Here is a 22,151-nt window from a genome sequence, read left to right as displayed (position 1 = left end):
CAGCTCATATTCGAACCTCTGAATTTCCATAAAGCTGCTTTTAATTAAGTTAATTTTTAATTCTGCTCTGCGGGACAGGTAATAGCTAGGGCCACTGTAATATCGTGATTCTGCAGCTGTTCCGTTTTCTGCATAATTATGGATTTGCCACACTTGGCACATAGTTCATCATTTACTTCATTCCTTACAGATTTTGTTTCTGGCTCAAATAGAGCTAAAGTTCTTAAAAATGGTGCCGCATGAGGCAAGAAATTTGAAAGGTAAACTGGTCACCTATCATTTGCTGATTGCCGTATTCAGGTTTTAAACTGACACTAGCGAGGTGAAACCTTTGTCCAGCTAGCAATCACATGTTTGAAAATGACAGAATAGCAAAATAATGCTGCTACAAAACTGCATAATTTCTGCATTAAACCATTTTTTTTTAATTATTAAACCATTTTTCATGCTGATAAGTTTTGAGCCCAGCCGAATAATGAGGTCCTTGCCTGTCACATGATTCTAGTGGCCCTACCTATAACCTAAGACAGGTTTTGTTTGATAAGGACTTAAAAAATTAGAAATGTTGTTCTTATTAGTTAATTGGGGTCTTCATAATTGCTTTAACTAATTTGTATGTTTCTTTTTATTGTACACTTATATAATCAGTCACTTCAAAGTTGTATTTTACACTGTGTTCTTGGACAATGCATGGAAATCTGTGCTTGCATGTTTTACTTCAGACTTACGACATCCAAGGAGATCTACAGAAGGAGAGTCAGGTGACTGTGTCAGTCATCTTCGAAAACCAGAGCAGCAGCTTCCTGAAGAGCATGGAACTGAATGTGCTGGACTCCCTCAACACTAAAATGATGCGGCCAGACGGGGCCTCTGTGCATGATGGCATTCCAGTCCCTTTCCAGCTGCCTCCTGGTAAGCACTTCTCTCAGGACTCAATGGATGACATTTGGTCCCGATAGTGTGTTACCGGAAGGGGTGTGTTTTTTATACTGCGTAATTGAAGTTTGATATGATGGTGCTCAGTAATGTAAACCTCAAATCACAGCTTTGCTGTAGACACATATTTTAAGCATGATCATAGCAGGTCATATCAGTGAACCACACTGAGGATCCAGACCTCTTCTTTTCCATAGGGCATTATCGACCTAAATAAAATATCGCAATACCAGCAAAATTCACTGACAAAACCAACTTTAAGATATGTTCTGGTTTTATTGAAAAACAGCCTGAAGTTGGCCAGCTATGACCATCTGCATTGAATGTAGCTTGAATTGAAGAAAACTGACTAGCATACCCCTGAAGAGTTTTGCAAGAATACCTCTTGAAAGCCTAATTTACACCAAGTTTGTAATGTATAATCAGGGTTTGACTTGTCCAATAAGAGCCATATTCCAGGTTTATTCTGTGAAAAACTCAAATGTTATTCACTAAATAAAAGACGAGTTATTTTGTAAATTCAACATAATTATAATTATTGGTAGCTATCACACCTCTTGTTATATTGACCAACATAGGACACTAAGGAGTTTAAAACCTTTCCATATGATTTTGCTACAAGTTATATCCGAGGTTGATCCAGTGTCTGCCAGATAGCTAGACTACTCCAGCTCCTGTAAAAAAATAAAGTAAGAACCTATCTAGAGTAGCCTTCTAATTCCCTTCAAGTACTGAGCTCAGTTTAAAGTTTGACTTATGCCAGCAATGTCTTTGTGTCCTAGCATTTACTCTACTTCTCAGTTTCCCTGCCCTAAAATGCCAGAAGCAAAAAGAGAGCAAAGGAAAAGTTGTTTTTATCATGGATCCAGCATTCCTGTGTGTAGGCTTTCCCATGTTATCCCCTACCATCTTCCTTCTAGACTCTGCTCTAGGGATGTGCACAGCAGAAAGCACATCTGTGGATAAGCAGTTATCGGACCTCGGGGAAGCCACGGTGTAGATGGGGACTGCTGAGCTGTAACTCAAGTGGTTGAAGTTAATTTCCACTAGTGTTCAGTGCTCCAGCCCGCTTTGGCTCTGCAATCTTCCAAGTAAAACCCCTTTCCGCACTTTGACTTTTTGTATAGTGAGGGTGAGCAGCTACAGGCCTCTCGGTAGATAATGTACGGGCCGGAGCTTAAGTGTAACAATCCACAGAGACGGTGATCTACTGCCAACTCCGTGCTAATCTTTATGAAAAAGCATTCCCTTTCTCAAAAGGGAAACACGTTTCTAGACTTTCCTGGTAGATTCTCAGCTCTTTTAGCTAAAAGACTTCATGCAATGTCCCCTCATCTCTGGGAAGTCTGGCTGTCAGACCCACACAAACTCTGGTTAAATAGCAGCTTTTTGAGTATTCTGAGGAGCACGTCCTTCCTTGGTCAGGAAGAATCTGGATTTTACACCACCGGGCAGTCACTGATACAGGTGCCAAGCAGTGAATGTCTGGCTTTTGAGATCCCTTGCATTCCTCCTTCCTGCAGGTTGACCTTTTCCCCTGTTCTCTTATTTTTGTGTCACTCTGATAGTTCACCACCTGTAACAGCTGTGCAGCTTATTCCTGCTGTCGAGTGCAGGCGGTGAAATGTCCAGCGATGTGAAGTATGTAGCAGGAAAGCATGTTCTGTGTGGCAGTATGAACGGAGTCCTATACAATGACATATTGGATTCAGAAAAAGGTGTTTTCTACCTATGTTTCACTTCACCCTGACTTCCTTTTCTTCGGAACAGTCCCAGTGACTGCAGCTCAGAGACCTTCTCAATGTTTTACCCTTGCACCCAGTTTGATATCTGCCAGAAAGCAAGACTGACTTAACCCGGATTCACCGTCTGTGCAGATCTCCTTCCAGATATGTCGACAGATAGCTTACTTCTGTTATAGGGTCAGTCCACATACCAAAGCCCTTCTATGATCACACCCTCTGTGTGTAGAGCCGTGAGCTGCTTGATGTAGGAAACTCCACTTTTGAATTCCAGTTTCTCTCTGTGAATACAGAATGAGATAATGGGAAATCTGCCTGTACCGTAGCTGTTGTGGTGTATACAAGGCCCCTCCTGGTATGCAGGGCCGCTGCTAAGATCGCGTAGGCTTCAGCCCTGATCCCAGTGCAGTATCTTCCATGGCGGCCTCTTTTGACTCACTGGGTTGCCGCAACGGTACTGCACAGGCTTCCGCCCTTACTCCACAGCAATCTTTTTACACAGCTATTTTCAGTGGGGCGCTCTCTGTCATACTGGGTTCACCAATTCAATTTTGCACACTGGCAACGACCCGATAGGTGCAGCAGCCATCTCCTCGCACCAGGAGTCCACTCAACAGGGCTCGCCACTGGACTTTTCTCCTGACAATGGTCTCCTCTTCCTCACGGGGCACACTGGTCTTGGCAACCATGCAGGTGTTGGTGCTCCAGGCACCAGAGCATGTGGTCTTGGTTTCCCTGTGTAATGTTCCCTCGTTCAGCAGGTAGACTTGGCCCCTAGTCCTGGTCACAAACAGAAGTATCGCAACGCATCCCCCCTCCTCACACAGCCTGTCTGGCTTCTTGGCAGATGACAATTTTTGGGGATTCAGTCTCCCCTTATAGTACAATTCAAGACACCCAATGCGATTTAGGGTCTGGGTCTTTAAAGTTTTATGTTGGGGGCCTGCTTCTTTTGAAGACCAAACTTCTCTTCTCCCTCTTGAAAATCCATCTGTCACAGCATGAGAGACACCGAGGCTGATAGTTTCCTTACACAGGCCATGGGAGTGATTAGAGCTCCCACTTGATTGTCAACCATAGTGATATGTGGATCAAAAGGTTATTCTCTGACTTCAGCCCCACTCTTTATGATTACCTCATCAACACTACCTCCTTCACTGAGTTGTGTCCAAGCCCCTTCCTTGTGATCTCTCATTGAATAAAAGAGCACCCTTTGAAGTATACAGGGGTGCCTTGCTCTCCCTCCTCCAATGCGTCCCACCCGGCTCACATGAATGCAGCAGTACACTAATCTGACTGGGGGGGGATTCCTCTATCTGCTTATGTTTTCAGCAGCCGGGTCTGGCCCTCCCTAAATAGAACCCATTGTCCTCCATGTAATGTACCATTACAGGTACACTTGAAATCCTTGTATGTACACAGCGCACACACTGTGAAGCACTGATACCACCACAGACATACATACACTCAGCAGACACATTCACTCTGTATGCACTACTCAGTACTGTAGCCTTTCTGTATTGTGCCACTTGTAGGCACACCTACAGCCAGCGCACACATTCATCATGCGTGCTCAGCACAACACTTAGTGGAGTGGTGTGGCTCGCTGCTTAGAGGCGGCAGACCTGGAAGCAGAGAACAGCCCGGGACCAGGGTTCAATCCCCGACGCGGCAGGGTCGTGGACCAGGGTTCAACGGACTCGATAATTCTCGCCTCGGTGCCTACTCTAACCAGGGATCACACTCTGCAACACTGGGCATTAAGCTTGCCTCATCTCTACAACGGGCCCCCACAGACGCCAGGGATGCCTGGCTTCACCTTGGGGATACCCAGAAGGGACCATCTCACAGGGAAAGCCAGGACGGGTTCCCCAGCGGTCTTCAGCGCCAGGACGCTCCTGGGCAACAGTGCGCTTTACAAGTCCCACACATTTACATTCATGTACTGTAGGACACACAGGTACATATACATCCTGTGCATGCACTCGCCATACACTGCACGGCATAGCACTACATCTTTTGTGTACTGCGCACCTCGCAGTCACGCATACATCCAGTACACGCACTCCTAATGCACGTACCACATAGTACTGATCGATTCCTATGTTGTACTCTTCCCAGGCACACACACAACCAGTGCACAATTACCACTCCTGCACTGCACAGAACTTCACATCTAACTAATGCAGGCCAAAGGGTGAGTTAAACACACATCTGTAGAACTTAAAAAAGTGAGCGAGCCTGTAGGCCTCACTCAAGTGACACAGGTTAAAAAGGACTGTTCACTCCTACTGATCACTACTCTGTAGGCTGCCCCCACGGCGCTCATGCTGCTTGTGAAGGCAGTACCCTTCCACCAATATGAGGGTAGCGCTTTGGACTACCCTCCTAATCCAAAAAGACCACAAACCATAAGACAGGCCTGTGTCACGGCACACACGCATGATCAGTGAATGAAAACAAACCTCAGCATTAGGGGTCCAGACAACAGTACCGTTTGGCACTCAGGGCAGGGGTACAAGTCCATTTCCATGCATATGTATTTTTCGGCCAAACAAATCATGTCAACTGCCTATGGGTTTTCAACATGTTCTTTTTCCTTTGAATAATGTGGTTTGCCCCTCTCTCGCTTTATGCACATTTAGGTACTATAGCACATAGCTCACAAATAACCTTCCTTGAAACGCCCACAAGCGCTATACACAATTGCAGTTTTTTTTCTCAGCATCTGAAATTGGGATATTTTTTTAGTTTGCACGTCTAGTCATGAAATATAATTGACTACGGCCAATAAACTGCTTATGATGTTTTTTAAAGCAGAATTTAATGCTTTGGGCTGTTGACTTATCCCTTTGTCTGTTGCAGGTATCTCAAACGAAGCTCAGTTTGTATTCACAGTCCAAAGCATCGTCATGCCTCAGAAACTGAAAGGAACACTTTCATTCATCGTTAAAGTGAGTTCTGTCAAGTTCTAATTTTTTAAGTTGTGAAAATAGTTGCTCTCAGTTGCTCAAACACAGCAACATTCATATGGGTACACTTGACATGATTGTTTTAATTTCTCAATAGTCCATATCAACTGCACATGTTTCAAAACTGGTAGTGTTGAGGGATTTGCTTAATATCCTAGAGGCAACTGTTAAATTAGTAATTTATTACAATCATGTTTGCTTGTGGGTAGTGTTGAAAGGTCTGAATTAATATATATTACTAAAAAAGGGGTGACCCTCAGGTAAAGACAGTTTATCTGAGGCCTTTAAAGTTGACAATTTTTATGTTCAAAGGTAATTATTTTTCAGGATGTACAGATCTTTGGCCACCAAGGTGGCATGCTCCATCATCGGGTCGTGCTACACCTTGGTGGAGGGTACAATACTCAGCTGGCTCCTTCTGGAGAACAGTTTGGAGACCTTTTAAACCCTTCGTTCGTAGGTCGCTATGACTCAACGGATGACCAATAGTTAAAAATTTGAAGGAGAATGAGTAAACTAGATTTGGCACCGCGATTGTCTATGAATAACAAAAATCCAGTGTTGATTAGTTAATGACTAAATCCATGACAATATTAAAAGAGGAAAGGGACACTTGCTGGGCCTAATTATCCCACAAGTCAACTTGTGTATAGTCGTAAAATAAAAAGCAGTTGTTCGAAGGCAAATTAATTGCATTTCCTAATATTTAGTGAATAATTGCATTGGCATTATTGGTTATAATCAAATCTATACAGCTCTTCATCCCTCTGACAAGGCACTTTCTCTGAACCAGTAATTCTTGGCATGTTGTGGGCATCCATGTTTGTTACTAACAGATTGTGTTTTTCATAGTACTGAAAAGCTTTCGTATTTGGGATTGCGTTTTTTATTATTCCAAAAGTAACAGCTTCTGTGGAAAAGCAAAATGTGTGTATGCTCGTAAAATGAAAAGCAGTTATTTAGAGGCAAATGTATTGCATTTCCCACAAATATAGTGAACACTTCAAATTTGAGAGGTAATCACCACTGCTATTTTAGACTCTAGTATGTAAGATTGATTTAATCTGCCTTCTGTCCGAGTCAGTAAGTTCTTCAGGATCTGAGCAGTGGCACTGCTGTATTAGCCAGGGAAATCTTCAGCCCTGCTCCCAATAATCTGGAATTGTGAGATGTGTGTAATTGTGTTTTGGCACCCTACCCCTTCCAAGTAGCTTCTCAGTCACAGCACATATCACATAATCTACTTGGAATGGTCTTGATGGTAAAATGATAGAAAAATGCTTACGTGAAGAAAGGTGCTTTGAAAAATGTAAGAATGTGGGCTTGCTCACTTGGTGCTGTTTGGTCAACGGATTGGATGCCATGTTTCTTGCGAAAAAGGCCCCACAGGGTCTGCAGTATTCCTAAAGACCAGCAAATGAAAAGCCTTAATGTAAATCCTGATGGGCCTGAAATTCTGCAGTGTAAATTGGTGACAGGCTCTTAACATGCATCAATGTGCGTACACACCAAAGTGTGCGATGGGTCTACATTGAAACTTAAATGTTACTCAACCATTACACCTGACCTTAGCAATAGTTGGCCAGGGCACCATGGGCTGTGGTAATCTTGTGTGGCCCTGGAGAAACCAGATTTAAATAGGCTTACCCTGCTGGTGTGATCTTTATATTAGGGATATTCCCCGAATATCAATATGTGATTGTGCTGTAAATAATACTGTTTATATATTACTTAATACGGCAGGTTTTGTTGCTGTTCTGTGCTTTAAATGTGTTATTGTTAATCAGTTTAATGGTACTCATGTTGTTAGACTTTGAAGGATGAATGGCTGTGGTGATTGTACTGCAATTAAGCTCTTGAGCTAGAAGTCACACCAGATGTTAGCAGTGAGTGTTTAATTTGCTGGGCCCGAAGTGCTTGGGACATCCCGCACCAAAAAATATTCCCTGTGACCTAGGGTGTGAAGCTGTGCAGTGCTGCTCCTCTTAGTCAGTACTGATCCTAGACTCTCACATTGGCAGAATTGTTGTACTAGCACCCAGCAAGCTCAATGTTGAATAGATTCAACACATCCCCTACAGCAGGGCTCTGTACTAATAAGCCAATGGTAGGCCTATCATCACACTGAAAGTGCATTTGATAGCGGAGGGCCTGTAATAGTGTGTCCCCAAACAGCAAATGGGCCATGGTGATTTCCTGCAATGAACAGTGATTGACATCCAAAGCGGAATAAATCAGCCTAGAAATAGAAACAATTGTGATCTCAAATGCTGCTGTGTGGGAGTGTACATGTATGTGTGCAGGGAGGACTGTATTGTGTAGCCACCCACAGTATTAATGTTGATCCTAAAACAATGATGGTAAGTCTGGGTATTTTGTGCACAGCTTTGGTATAATAGTTGCATTGGCATTATTGGTTGTAATTAAATCTATGCAGCTCTTCGTCCCTCTTACAAGGCACTGAAGCACCTTCTTTGAACCGGTAACTCTTGTCATGTTGTGGGCACCCATGTTTGTTTTTCATGAAACTAAAAAAATGTTTGTATTTGGGAAATGCGTTTAGTATTGCAAAATTAAAAGCTTCTGTCCAAAAGCAAAATGTGTGTATGCTCCTAACATTAAAAGCAGTTTGGAGGCAAATTTGCTGTATTTCCTAACACCACTGCTTTCTTAGGCTCTAGTCTGTAAGATTTATGTAATCTACCCTCTGTCCGAGCTAGTAAATTCCTCAGAATCTGAGCAGTGGCACTGCTGAATTAGCCAGTAAAATCAGCAACTCTGCTCCCAACAATATGGAATTGTGAGATTTGTGTAAATGTGTTTTGACACTCTACCTCTTACTTCCAAGTGGCTTCTCAGTCACAAGACATAACAGAGAATCTACTTGTAAGGGTCTTGATGGTAAAATGATAGTCAGAAAAATGGCAAAGTGAAGAAAGGTGCTTTGAAAAAATATAAGAATGTGGGCTTGCTCACTTGGTGCTATTTGGTGCGGGTATTTACTCCCCACCTCTTTCCTAGAACACCAGCACTGTTAAGGAATGATCATGCCAGCTAAGTCTCACAGCTAGATCATAAAAGATCTACTGTTGAGTCTTGGATACCAGGACTCAGTTTGGTTTTGATATAATGAATCATTTGGGTTTTAAACTGATATGTGTCATGATGATGATGATGTGTGACCTTATAGCAAATATGAAGAGAATAGAAAAAATGGTCCTATCTTTTGGTATTTCATTCTCTCAACTGGTCCCTCCTACTATGATTGAGACATCCTGTCCTAGAACTGTGCCCGAGAACAGGGAGCAACACACATTTAAGAATTTAGAAAACTTAGCAGGTACAACAATAGAGGATGGCTTCCCCCGCTTTCTGGTCTGACCGCTTGGCATTTTGACCCTTCTCATTTCTCAATGGATACCTTCTTTTGGGAGACTTGTGCCTGTTGAACGAAGGAGCTTTCTCTTAGGTGTTCTTTCCATTTACCACATTTTAGATTTCTCCCACTTTTCTTCCTGGCTCATTTTTTTTCTGTTCCGTTTCCAAGGTCTCTTAAATGTATTAGTATATTGTATTTATTTAAATTTTTGTTAACATATACCATGGCATCTTCAATATGATTACTTGCCCCTTTGCTAATGTACCTTAAAATCTCCCTGAAGCTGGATCAGGTCTGAGAGCATGTTCTGAACTTTTCAGGAGTTGTGGCAATGTGAAATAATTTTTAGAAAGGACATTCCTACTGGTTATTTTTGATGATCCTATGAAACACATACTACTAAACCATTTTACAGATACCCCAGTCCTTGGTTCACCTTTTGTTTTCAAGCTGTGTTAATTAAGTCTTCAAAGTTTGACTGAAGCCTGAAAATCATTCTGGGCACTATTTTGGGACACCATGTTTGGGCAGCCAGGCCATTGCCTCATATCTTTCAGGATCAGAAGACAGCTCTGCATTTTCATTATCTTTTGGTATCCTTAGTTGTATCTTCTATTCAGCTCGTGTTGTATTCTATATGGGGAAGATAACAGCTGCCTCTCTGCTTTGTAAGACTGTAAGCATCTATAGCAAGCACATTTCATATGGATCCAATCTTTATTTTTATTTTTTTTGCAGTGAATACAAAGTTTGACATATTAATCTCCCACCCCCTACTGTTACAAAATTACCAAATGTTCAGTACACAGAAGTATATACAAATGGACGCATTAGGTTCAACATTAGCAAGAAAAACTACAAGTTTAAAGAAGAGAAGGATGGCAAAAGAACATAGGAAGAGATAGAAAAAAAGAAGTTTGAGTGCCGTCAGATTTTCGGCTGACCGCGAGCTGTCCCTTTTACTAGCAGGACGTCTCTTATACGAAAGAAGACAGATTAGACGTATAGCCCAGGCTGATCAGGCTGTTCTAGCCAGGTGGTGAGAGTTCCCCAAATGTCTAGTCCCTTCTTTCTCCCTTTGCGGCCTTTTTTGTCATATACAGCCTTTTCGAGATGGTAGGTTGCCATTAAGCCTAGCCAGCCATTGGGAAAAAGGGGGTGGGTCGGTCTCAATCCATGCCGAAGCAACGATCATCCACACTGTCATAGCTAAAAAAACAAGCGCCCCTCCTTTTTTCCTGCTAAACGCTTCTTGTGTCCCTAACAATATAGTTATGGGAGTCAGTACAATGGCCTGGGAAATGACCTTCCCCACAAAATCATGTATTCTAAGAAGGACAGAAGTACGTTTTGGACAGGTGGCAAACATGTGTACTTCATCGGCGCCAAACTCGGAGCACTGAGGGCACAGTGTCCCTTTACCTGTTCCCCATTTGTCAATTTTGCTAGCTGTAATATATAAAAAGAAGATGGTTTTAAAGTGTTGCGCCTGTAATTTTGCTGACAGCAGGTCGTTTTGGGAGAGTTCCAGTGAGTTATAGAGCATGCTATGCGGGGCCTTTAGTTTCGTGAGCCACTTGTCTGCTATCCTGGGTAGATCGTCTGGGGTTTGGCTGTAAAGCGGCGTAGATAGGGCCTATCCGTGGAATCACTGGGGTCCATAGCAGATTGATAAATTTAATCTCTGAAAACCCTGCGGGTCCCCCGGCCTTTCGAGAAAGAAAGCCGTGAATAGCAAGATGTTTGAAGGTGTCTAGGTTTTTCAGACCATATTGGTTTAGTAGATCTGTAAAGGATTTAACTCCTTCACTGGAAATTAGGTCTCCTAGCTTTGAGATATCGGCCTTATACCAATCTACTAGGTAGGTCCGGCCAAAGATAGCAGGTAGGTTACAGTTCACTTTAATAGGGGTATGGTAGTTAAATATTCCCAGCCCGTAGGTTCTGCGTATGTTGCAAAAGACTTTAAAGGAGTTCAATAGTGTCTTGAACCTGACACGCTTATAGAATCCAAAGGATACCTGTCTGAACAGACAGCCACGAGACTCCTCCCCCAATAAAAGCTAAAATGGAGAAGGAAGACCTGTTAAAGGAGAAAAGGAGTGTTCCTTCATCAATTCAGTGCTGTATTACAAAACTGAAGCCCAGTAATAAAGTACTATATTAGGAAAAGCCCATCCCCCCCTCGCTCCCTGGGGAGAGAGAGTTGTTTTAGGGCCCGTCTCGGTTGTTAGTAAGCCCAAATAACTTGCGTAAAGAGTTGCTGAAACTTCTGTAACTTGGCCTTGCTAAATTCCAGTGGGATGGAGCAAAAGTAGTAGAGCAGTTTCGGGAAGTAGGTCATTTTGATTACATTACATCTGCCCACAAGAGTCAGGTGTAAGTTGTCAATTTGTTTGAGGGCTCTTTTTGTTTCGGTGGCCAAGGGGGATAAGTCCTCCGTTACAATTTCGTCTAAGTTGGCAGTTATAGCCACCCCCAAATATTTGACCTTCGTAACAATCCGGCTGTCAATCCAGTTAACTTCACTGTTTATTATTATTTGGGTTTTGTTTTTGTTTAGTGCATACCCCGAGATTTTTCCAAATTTTTGTGCCTCCAATTCCATTGCCAGAATAGCGCTTTCAGGTTCAGGTGTAGTAATGGCCAGGTCATCAGCGTAGGCCATAATTTTAGTGTTGACTCCCTGCATGCTCACTGCCAAAATTGCTGGGTTGTTTTCAATTTTCTTTATTAAGGGATCTATATAGAGGGCAAAGCGCAAAGGGGAGCGAGGGCAGCCTTGCCTAGTGCTCCAAGAGATGGTAAATTGCTCAGATAACCTCCCATTGATCGACACACAGGCAGTCGGGCTCTGGTACAGAGCTTGTACTGCTTGCGTACTTTTTGGCCCAAAGCCCATCCTCTTCATGATACACCACAGAAACCTCCAGGAGACCCGATCAAATACTTTTTCAGCGTCTAGTAAGATCAGAGACATCGGGTCTCCTGACACTTGTGCTGCGTCAAACAGAGTGATAGCCCGCCTAATGTGTTCAGTAGTACTCTTCTTTGGAATTAATCTGTGCTGCCATTCTTACACCAGAGGCTCGACTACAGAAGATATTCTTGTTGCGAGTATTTTGGAATAGACTTTAGAGTCTCCGTTTATTATAGTGATTGGCCTGTATGACCCCATCTCAAATGGTGATTTGCCTTTTTTCTGAAATATAGAGATTTTGGCATTGTACCGGGAGGCAGGAGGGGAGACCCCATTAAATATGACGGTTACTACAGCAAGAAAAATTGATTTTTATTTGGGGTGCAAATATTCTTTAGAACTCCACAGGAATGCCATCTATTCCTGCGGCTTTACCATCTGGCAGGCTGGCTAAGGCTGCTGAAATGTCGTCCCAAGTCGGGGTAACCTCCAACTGCTCACAGTAGTCCTGGCTGAGCTGCCTAAGTTCTACGTATTCTATGTAGCTGGCAATTTCGGGTTCTACTAATTCGGCTGACCTGTTATTTTCCTCCAAGTATAACTCGGCGTAGAAGTCTCGAAAGCCCTCTTGAATTTTAATAGGATCGCTGGTCTCTATCCTTGTCGATAGTTGGATTACAAGTATTTCGCTGCTTGTAGCCTGCTGCCTAGTCTTAACAGCAAGGTGATGACCAATGCTATCGCTACACTCGGAGTTTGTCTCCCGCATAGCCGCCCACTTAGCTGCAGTTTTTTCTGCAAAGTCTGCCCCTATTTCCGCCTTAGTAAGTATAACTTAATTTTTTGGTGTTCTCAATCTCCATTCCAGTTTGAACCATTTAGAGTAATTTAGTTTCTGCTTTTTTTAAAATTTTTCCTGGAGATCGATCATTAATTGTTTATCTTTTTTGTTTTTCCTGATTGAGAACCTTAAAGTCTCACCCCGAATACCCGCTTTTAGTATGTCCCAAACTACCATGTTAGAAGCCATTCCTAGGTTTATTTCCAGAAACTCCTGAATCCAGGCTTGCATGTGAAGCCGATAACCTGTATCTTGTAAGAGTGCTTTCTCGAAGTTCCATCTTGGTGTCTCCTTCCAGTTCCCCAATCCCCCGATATTGAAGATAAGCGAATTGTGGTCCAACATGAAGCGCTGGGCCGTGTCTATGGTGCATTCGCCTAATAAGGAGGATGAAATCAGGAAGTAGTCTAGTCTAGCGAATGATCGGTGTGGGGCAGAAAAGTAGGTGTATCCAGGTCGAGTGGAATTAAGCTTAGACCAAACATCACTCAACCCGTGGGTTTGTGCTAGTTTGATTAATGCTTGATACACTAAGGGTTTTCTGCCTTTATATCTCCACTTGCTATCTATTTTTCAATCAAGTGGCAGATTAATGTTAAGGTCACTGCACAAGATTATTGAAGTGGGCCAATGAGCTAACTCACCAGAAATCAAGTCAATGATCCCTGGGTCGTCAGCATTGCTACCATAGATTAAGCATAAAGTAAATGGAGGATGTGGGGAAAGGTGGCATTCAGAAATTACCCATCTGCCCAATGAGTCGGATTTAATGCGCATATTTTTTTAAAGGTAGTCTCCTTTCAGCCATAATTCTTACCCCTTTTGTTTTAGCGCCCTGTGTAGTAGCCCCAATGACTTTGTACCCTAGTGAGTTTAATAAGTGTTTTTGTGATCCCTGGAGACAGATGATATCGCCCCCCCCCCCCCAAGAGCGCAAGCCTTGCGCTACTTTCTGCCTTTATGAAGCATCGTTCAGCCCACAGATATTAGCAGAGATAAACCTAAGAGTACTTATTTTAGCCATTTGAGTACTTTAAGAAAAATAGGCTGGAGGTTTCTTGAACCATTGAGCACTCTTCCTTCGATGAGTTCTTCAACCTTGCCTGTTGTGTGAGTGAGTGAGTGAGTGATTGTGCTTGAAAAAGTGTCCTTGATTCCACTGTATCATTCTAGATTTCCTCCCCCCCCCCCCCCCCCCACCCAGCCCACCACACCCTTTCTTAGAGCAATAAGGTATAACCTGAGTGATGGTAGTCAGTGGTGAGACACAGCCGCCAATCACGCCTACAGTAAGTTAAGTACGTGTTCGGCTAGTTGGCTTTTATGAGTTAAAGTAGTACATTACCACGTCGACAGAATTTAAGCTTTACCCAAACCTAAACTGTCATAAGGGAGGGATCCAGAAAGTTTAAGAAAAAGGAGTAAAAAAAAGCAGAAGAGTAAAAAAGGTCCCTGCTCAGCCCTCCCGTCTCACCACTGCCCAGCCTGTGTCCTTGTCTGTGTGCCTATGTGATAGTCTCTTTATCTTGGACCCTTCTTGGACTTAATCTCCTCCAGGTATTCCCCAGCCTTGATTTCTGACAAGAATATATTGGAACCCCCATTAAAGGTGACTTTAAGTCTAGCAGGGTTCATGAGATAGACTTCTGCTCCTAGCTGCTGGAATGGGGAAATTAGCTGTCTTAAACGCCATCTTCGCTCAACTGTCTGATGGCAAAAGTCTGGCTTCGCAAAGAAATTTATTCCATTAGCCCCCTTCTTGGAATTTGGGCGGGCCTGGTCGTATATCAGCTGTCTCAGAAGAAAGTTCCCGAAGTATACCAAGAACACCCTTGGCTGTCCACCACCCGCTGCACTGTTGCCGTCACGTTGTCGCCTCAAGTTGAAGGGGAAGCGGTGTGCCCTCTGTACCTCCCGATCCCAGCCCCAACAAGGGTGTTCAGAAAAGGATTCTTGCAAGAGTTTTACAATGAACCGCCTGGGGTCCTCGCCTTACTTCCCCTCCGGGATTCCAAGCAAGCGGAGATTGTTCCTGCGTTGACGGTTTTCTTGCTCCTCCATTTTTGACATAATGTCCTCTAGACAGGCTGTGTTGGCCTCGCTCTGCTTTTTAACAGCCGTGGTCTCCGTTTCCAGACATTCAGTGCACCCCTCAATCATGGAGACACGATCTCTTATGTCTGTGCATGTCTTGTTCAATCGTCTTAGGCTTCCTTGTAGCTTTTTGGCAGCCCCTTTGGCTTTGCGGTTATCTGCGCGAACCTCTTCTTGGAACTTTTTAATTGAACTGGAATTGATGCCATTGAGGGCTCAGAAGTGCCTGCCTGCAAACTCTGTCTTTTCCAACTTTGTTGGGTGAGAGTCGTCATCTGTGAGTCTGAATAGTCCCACTTGAGTCGGCTGCGTCTTTTGCCCTTGCTTCTTGCATTCTTGGATCGCTGCACCGTTCCGGTGTCTTTAATTGATTCTTCGCTGTCGCCTTCGCTTGTATCGAAGCCCCCTTCATCGGATGAGGTCCCTGTGCCGTTGGATACTGAGAAAAAGTTCTCGGGCCCAGTTTCTGGAGTCCAGGGTGCTTGTGTGCCAGCGGCGGCTTCCAGGCCCTGAATGTAAGTAGTAATACCAATCTTTGGGGTTGTGGAGGGTTTACCAAGATTACAAAGACCATTCAGATGGGGACAGCCTTCTGCGTTTAAAGTTGTTGCAGTTAAACTTGGCTGGTTTCCCTCTTCAGCAGCAGGAAGATAAGGGGAGTTGCTCAGGGTCTCCACTGCGCCTAGTGTATCTACAATAGCTCCAGTGTTAGTTTGCGGCACATCCCCCGGGGTTATTTCTACTGAGCTGGTCTCTTGTTGCTGATTTGGCGTGGGTGGTTGGGTAGATAACGGGTCCAGGGTGGCACTCAGGGGGGTGTGAAGGAGTCTTGGCGTTGGTGGTAGAGGCCTGCCCTTAAGCACCTAAAAACATTTTGACAAGCGGTGGCTGAGTGCCAACCGAGTCTTTAGTCATCCCAGTTCCCCGAGCTTCCCCAGCAGTTTTTTAGCCCCACGGACCTCATGCCTGGATTTGTTGGTGCTTTCAGCAGGAGCAGTGTCAGTGATGGTATTACCAGTTTTCAAATTGCTGCCCCACTTGGCGCCCCTGCTGCTCATGATAGACAGGCTGTGCTGCCGATGATTTCCCTCACGTTTTGGATGGCTGAGCGCTGGAAGGATCGAGGTGATAAAAACGGCCAAATCCAGGGCCAGGAAAGTAATGAGCCAGAAGAACAAGATTAGCAGCAAAGACCTCCGATTCCATGCGGGCGGCTCACAGAGATCGACAGGGTTTTGGAAGAAGATTGCCCCAGTGACCGTAGCTGCTGTGTTTCTCCGAAGCCGCGCGTCTCCCGCTGTCAGCCTGTGCGCCCGTCCATGCATGAGCAGCTGATTAGCGAGTGAGCTTACTCTGACTCCATCCTTGCTTCCTGAGCGTGTTTTCCCAATCTTTCTGCGTGACCCTGTCAAACCTTATAAAGACTGCTCTTTTTAGTAACCCAACCGATTACTCCTACATTGGCATTTGCCTCATCTAAGGACCATCTAAGTCACTGGTCCTGTGTATCTCCAGGTCCAAGTTAACCACCAGAACTGTGGCCATACTTAGATTGGTTAATCTTCTTTTCAATCAGTTTTTTTTTTTACAACTTTATGGAAACCGGGAAATGCAAAAAATAAATATTAGTCATCAATATCTTTACATTCATAAGTAAGAAAAACAGGTTCTCGTAGTTCTTTCAAAGTTCACCAAACAGTATCGGGATCTTCCTGTTGCTGGTCATTATTATCATCACTGCCGGATAAAGAGGACCTACTCCCCCATAAAGTACAGCAGAATACATCGGATATTGTGGCTGGGTCTGCTGTCTCCTCCCCAGGATTTGCATTCTTTTCATGTTTTAAGGGCTTCCATACTTTTTCAAATGTGTGTAGTCCATCATGATAGCATAAATGTGAAAAATCTTCCCAAACCACGTTTATAAACGGGGGGGGTGACAATCAGCAGCTTCCACCCTTGGGCATTGCCATTGTGGATCCAAATATTAGGATAGTAATCAATTTACCTATCAGCCTGGTTAATGGGCACAGATCACCTTCGTCTGGCACCCGAAAGAGTAGTGTCAGTGGCTGGAGTGGTAAGGTGAGCCCATTCATTGCTCTATTCAATAATTTTGTATATGGATGCACTGTCCCCATATGTGGAGTTACGTGCCTCTTTCACCAGAATTTTTACCAGCATGGATCTAGGGTTCCAAATATAGTTTTCAACATTGCTGTTAGTGCAAGTACCATCTAATCATGATTTTATTTGTACTTTCCTTGTATTGTACAAAGATAAATAATTTGACTGCCTAGCTCATATTTTAGCCCATGTTTCCTAGGGTATTTTGTTCCCCTGTTTTGTTTCCAGTTTAGTAGTCACTTGTGTTTGTGTGTCGGCCGCCGATTACCTATGTGACTATAAAGCCATGTTATGTCTCTGTGTTTTCTAGGAAATAGTTTTTAATGAGGTTTTCTCCTTACCTGCCAAATTTTCTAACACCTTGGCCACCTCTCCTGTGTAGTAATTGTGTCAACCTGAACTCATCTTCCTGGATTAAACCAAGAATGTCTCTGATTGCCTCTCTTTTATTGAAGTCTCCATCTGTAAAAAGATCTCCATGTAGAGGTGGGTTATAGTGGTCCCATTTAAAAAAAAAATACCAAATCTAACATTCCTCCTTGAAAGTCAGGATTGCGGATTATGGATGTTACAGTTGTTTGTTGGTGTGTTAGATTTCCAGGTCTAGTCCTAATAAACAGGGTAAAGGTATCTGAGAATACTAATGCTCAACCTGTACCCAGGGCTTACTTCCAGGATCGCAATTCAGGTCAAACCAGGACAAATGTGGGCTGCTTGTACATAGGAATACACATTAGGCAATCCTTTAAAACCATGGGACCTTGTGTGACTTGTTGATATTATTCTCTTTCTCTGTCTGTTTTCTACTCTGCACCGCTGTGCTAAAATGCAAATCATCTTCATCTGTGGAGCATTTGTATCTCGGTTCATGAAGTGGCCAAAAGCAAACAGTTTCACTCCGAGATAAAAGGAGTTTGAAATATGTTGACTGCCATATTTTTCAGTGTATCCTCATTTCTTGACTCTACAAGTTTTCACAGTGTGTTGAACAGGTTTGTCTTTGTTGTCAAGCAGTGTTGTTTTGAAAGCCCTTTAAGAGTGCAATAGACAAACATTTACTCTCTCTCTCTGTTTTTATTAACTAGCCAATTTTGCCTGTCCAGACCCACTGTGGCATTAATGTGTGTACGCACAAGGGTGTACTTACGTATGGGGTTTTAATTAGCACACACATGACTACAAAGTAAGAAAGCACTGTACAAGGACAGAAGAAGAGGTTAGAAACACAGATCAGAGAAAGAGGATACAGGCAGGAAAGAGATTACATCTGGAAGATTAAGCATTGATTGTGAGTTGCTTGAAGAGAAGAATCTTCAGTTCCATCCTGATGAGTAGGAGGGAGTGCTCACTAGATCAGACCTGGGTGTGATTTTATACTATGAGGTCAGCAAGAGAAGCTGTGCCATCTTATTTTCCTCCACCTGTATTTTTTTGTCTTTATCCTGATGAGGTTGTCTTCCAGGGGATACTCCTCAATAGTCAGAATCACTGAATAGTCCCGCCCTCGTGCGGGACCCCGGAGCAATAGCCAATAATATGCATATATCTACATATATATATAAAAACATATAAATATGCATAAAATAACCATATATATATAGATAATATCCATATACATATGCAGCCCAAAATACACCATACTAGGCTCAAAACCTGTCCTTACTGCCTGTAAAATCTTTACATTTGCTAAATAAAGACATATAAATTACATTATATGACAAAGCAAAAAAAAAAAAGAAAACACTGCCCTGGTTTTCTCTGAAAAACACAACCTTTATTTTCAAAGGTGAAACAGGCAGGATCATAGAGGCAGCTTTAGCCAAGATAGGCTGCATTGTAACAACAGAAAAAACTGGCGCCGTGCCTTTAAGACCTCTGTGAGCCTCCAGGCTCCCATCATGCACCACAGGTGACAGTTAGGTCAGTTCTTTTTTCCGGCTCCTTCTGTGAGGATCCTGGAGCATTGAGCTTGCCAGTTGGTGATATTTTTTCACTTTCTTCTGGTAATTATCAAATTTTTTCGTCTTCACTCGACGTCTTTAGTCATAAACTGACCAATCCAACAATTGTTTGCAGTTTTTTGGCCTTTTTTCCAGTCACAATGCCGGCCTTATTTGTTAAGTGTCCGGCCTGTGGTAAAAAAAAATGGCCAAGACAGACCCACATTCGGTCTGTGTGGCTTGTCTGCCATCTTCACACAAGCCAGAACTCTGCTACCATTGCAGTAAGTTGACAAATAGAACTTTGAGAGAGAGAAAAGAGCAGGCTTCAGTCCCTGCATGACAGAGGAGAAACCGCAAGTGAAATTTCACTCCAGGAAGCCTTCTTCTGAGCACAAAGAGCGTGAGGGGAGAAGAGAAAACATCGATCTCCTTCAGATCTGCTTCTAAAGTTCCTGTGTGCTCAAAATCGGTATCGAAATCACCGTCGCGGCATCCGTCAACGTCGAAATCGCCGTCGAAGAACTCGCCGTCGAAGCAAGGTGAGAGGCGACATGAGCGTAGGCGATCCAGGTCTGGCTCCCCTACGACTGTGAGAGGAGGGGACTCGACGTCGACTCATCGACGTCGACGGTCACAGCCGAGAGGCTCGAAACATCAGTCAAGGTCACCGTCGAGAGGCGCAATGACGTCGACGTCGAACCGGGCAGTAGAGGTTTCGACGTCGAAGAGCCTAAGTCATGTGGCGTCGAGGCACACGACGCCAAGAAAATCATCGCCGTTGAGGCACATGACTTCAACGCCGAAGAGACACTCGTCGTCTAGGAGATCGCCGCCGAGGGGTCACCGCCGAGGAGATCGCCGTTGGAAAGATAGACGTCGAGGAGGCTGTCGTCGACGTCGCCTGCAGCTAAGAGGCCTAGAACGGTGTCCAAAGACCGATCTAAGGTTTCTGTGGTGTCTTCTGGGAGTTCTTCTTCCTCCCCTGGGCTGAAGATTGTACAAATCTCTCCAGAGCTCTCAAGAGCGCCTTCACCTACAGGGGCTAATATCTCTCCACGATGGCTGGAGGAGATCAGAGACTGGAAAATAAGGAGGATTAACCTTCAAGATCTAAATCCAGGTCTCCTGTGTCGGCAAGACCAGTTTCAAGATCAAGGTCGCCTCTTGTACAGGTGGTCCATTCTCCGAGAAGGCGTGAGCGTACTCCTCTGAGAAAGTCCCCATCGGAGAGGAGGCGGGCTTCACCCTCTCCGAGGTCTTCGCATCACCGTTCATCTAGGAGACGCGATGCTAGATCTTCGACAAGGTCTACAGATTCAAAGAGGCATTACTCATGGACGTTGTCATCAACTCCTCCAAGTAGGATATCACCGATTGATGACGTAATCACCTTTAATGAAGTTCTCTGTTGTGGAGCAGCGAAACTTCATATCGAGATGCCTGTCTCTACTGCCAAGACATTGGTCATTTTCGAAACGTTACATCAGAAATTATCATCAAGGCCTTTACTTCCTCTGGTTCCAGGTCTGTTGGAGCCTGCAGAGCATAAGTTCTTGACTCCTGCATCTTTGGGAGTGGTTCCTTCGCGGATTGCAAAGTATAAGGCTCCGGACAGTGATCCTTTATTTCTGAGGTCTGAGCCACAACCTGATTCGGTCATCGTCTCAGCGGCACGTAAAAATCAGGCGGGAGCGACGTCATCCTCTGTGCCTCCTGATAAAGACAGCAAAACTATGGACTCAGTAGGGAAGAGAATGTGTGCCACCTCTGCTTCCTACATTAAGGTCGCCAGCGCCTCCGCTCTGCTGGGTCACTATGACCGCGCATTATGGGATTCCTTGTCCCGGTTTGCAGAGAAACTTCCCAAAGAAGACAAGCATGATTTTCTTGAAATTCTTCATGAAGGTGGTCTAGTGGCTAATCAGGTGATTAGCGCAGCTGCTGATGCTTCCGACCTGTCTACACATGGTTACGCCCATGGAGTCTGTGCCATGTACTCCGCTTGGCTAAGACTCACGGGTCTTAAGCCTGAAGCGCAAAACAGAATTCTGAATCTACCGTTTAATGGGAAATCGCTCTTTGGCTCTCATGCTGATGATGAGATGTCGAGAATGAAGTCAGAGCTTGATACGGTGAGAGCTGTTGGTCTCGAAAAAGAGAAAGGACTTCAAGAAAAAATACCGTCCTTATGATCGGAGACAGAACCAACAGAGGGTTCAAACCCCTCAATGGTCGTCGCAGCAGGCTCAAGGAAGATCTCAGTTCTCCCAGCGTCGTCCTGGTAGAGGAAGGGGTGGCATTTCCAGACAATTTGCTCCTGGAAACCAACAGCAGCAACAAAAACAGTGATTTTTTGTTTCCCCTGAGCCCGTTAACCACTCCGGTGGGGGGAAGTGTTCGTTTTTGCCTAGAAGAGTCGGAAAACATCACGATCGACAAATGGGTGCTGAATATTGTAAAAAATGGATATTCAATCAGGTTCAAGTCTCCTCCACCCTCCATTCCTCCTCAAAAGACTGTGATCCATCGACTTCATCTTTTAAAACAGGAAGTATCAGCATTAATCCTAAAGAAGGCTATTGAGGAGGTTCCAAGGGCACAGCGTCGACAGGGCATTTACTTCCGATATTTTCTTGTCCCAAAGAAAGGTCCAAACAAGGACTTCAAGCCCATACTAGATCTCAAGTGCCTCAATCAATTCATTAGGCGAGAAAAGTTCAGAATGCTGGCATTACATCAAATAATTCCACTGTTGCATCAAGAGGACTGGATGTGCTCTATAGATCTTCAGGATGCGTACTTTCACATCCCCATCGCTCCAAAGCATCAGAAGTTTCTAAGGTTTTGCATACAAACCAGCCATTACCAGTTCACAGTCTTGCCCTTCGGGCTAAAGTCAGCTCCTCGCACCTTCTCAAAGTGCATGGCAGTCATAGCGGCTTTCCTAAAGAAAAGACACATTTTCATCTATCCATATCTAGACGATTGGCTGCTAAAGAGTGCATCTCCGGTTCTGCTACAGCAACATCTCGCACTCTGCATACATCAGCTGCGGAGACTGGGCCTGCACGTAAACTTCAAAAAGTCTATCCTCAATCCCACGCAGAGGATACACTATCTGGGCGCACTACTAGACTCAAAGAACGCAAAAGCGTATCCGTCGGAGGAGAGACTATCCTCTATTCTCCTCAAGTGTC

General features: G+C 44.1%; 1 protein-coding gene across 2 annotated transcripts in view; it reads left to right on the top strand.

Moving 5' to 3' along the window:
* The window catches only part of AP3D1 (adaptor related protein complex 3 subunit delta 1), a 400,132-nt gene that overhangs the window by 300,264 nt on the left and 77,717 nt on the right, over window positions 1–22,151 (top strand). For both annotated transcript variants that reach the window (XM_086947180.1, XM_086947179.1), the window contains exons 28-29: window positions 723–912; window positions 5,544–5,632. In XM_086947180.1, coding sequence (XP_086803306.1) covers window positions 723–912; window positions 5,544–5,632 — 279 coding nt within the window. The remainder of the gene's footprint in view (window positions 1–722; window positions 913–5,543; window positions 5,633–22,151) is intronic.

Source organism: Lissotriton vulgaris, chromosome 12, assembly GCF_964263255.1.
Source record: "Lissotriton vulgaris chromosome 12, aLisVul1.2, whole genome shotgun sequence".
Taxonomy (NCBI): Eukaryota; Metazoa; Chordata; class Amphibia; order Caudata; family Salamandridae; genus Lissotriton; species Lissotriton vulgaris.
The sequence above is the reverse complement of the archived record's forward strand: the minus strand, read 5'-3'. Positions and strand labels throughout refer to the sequence as shown.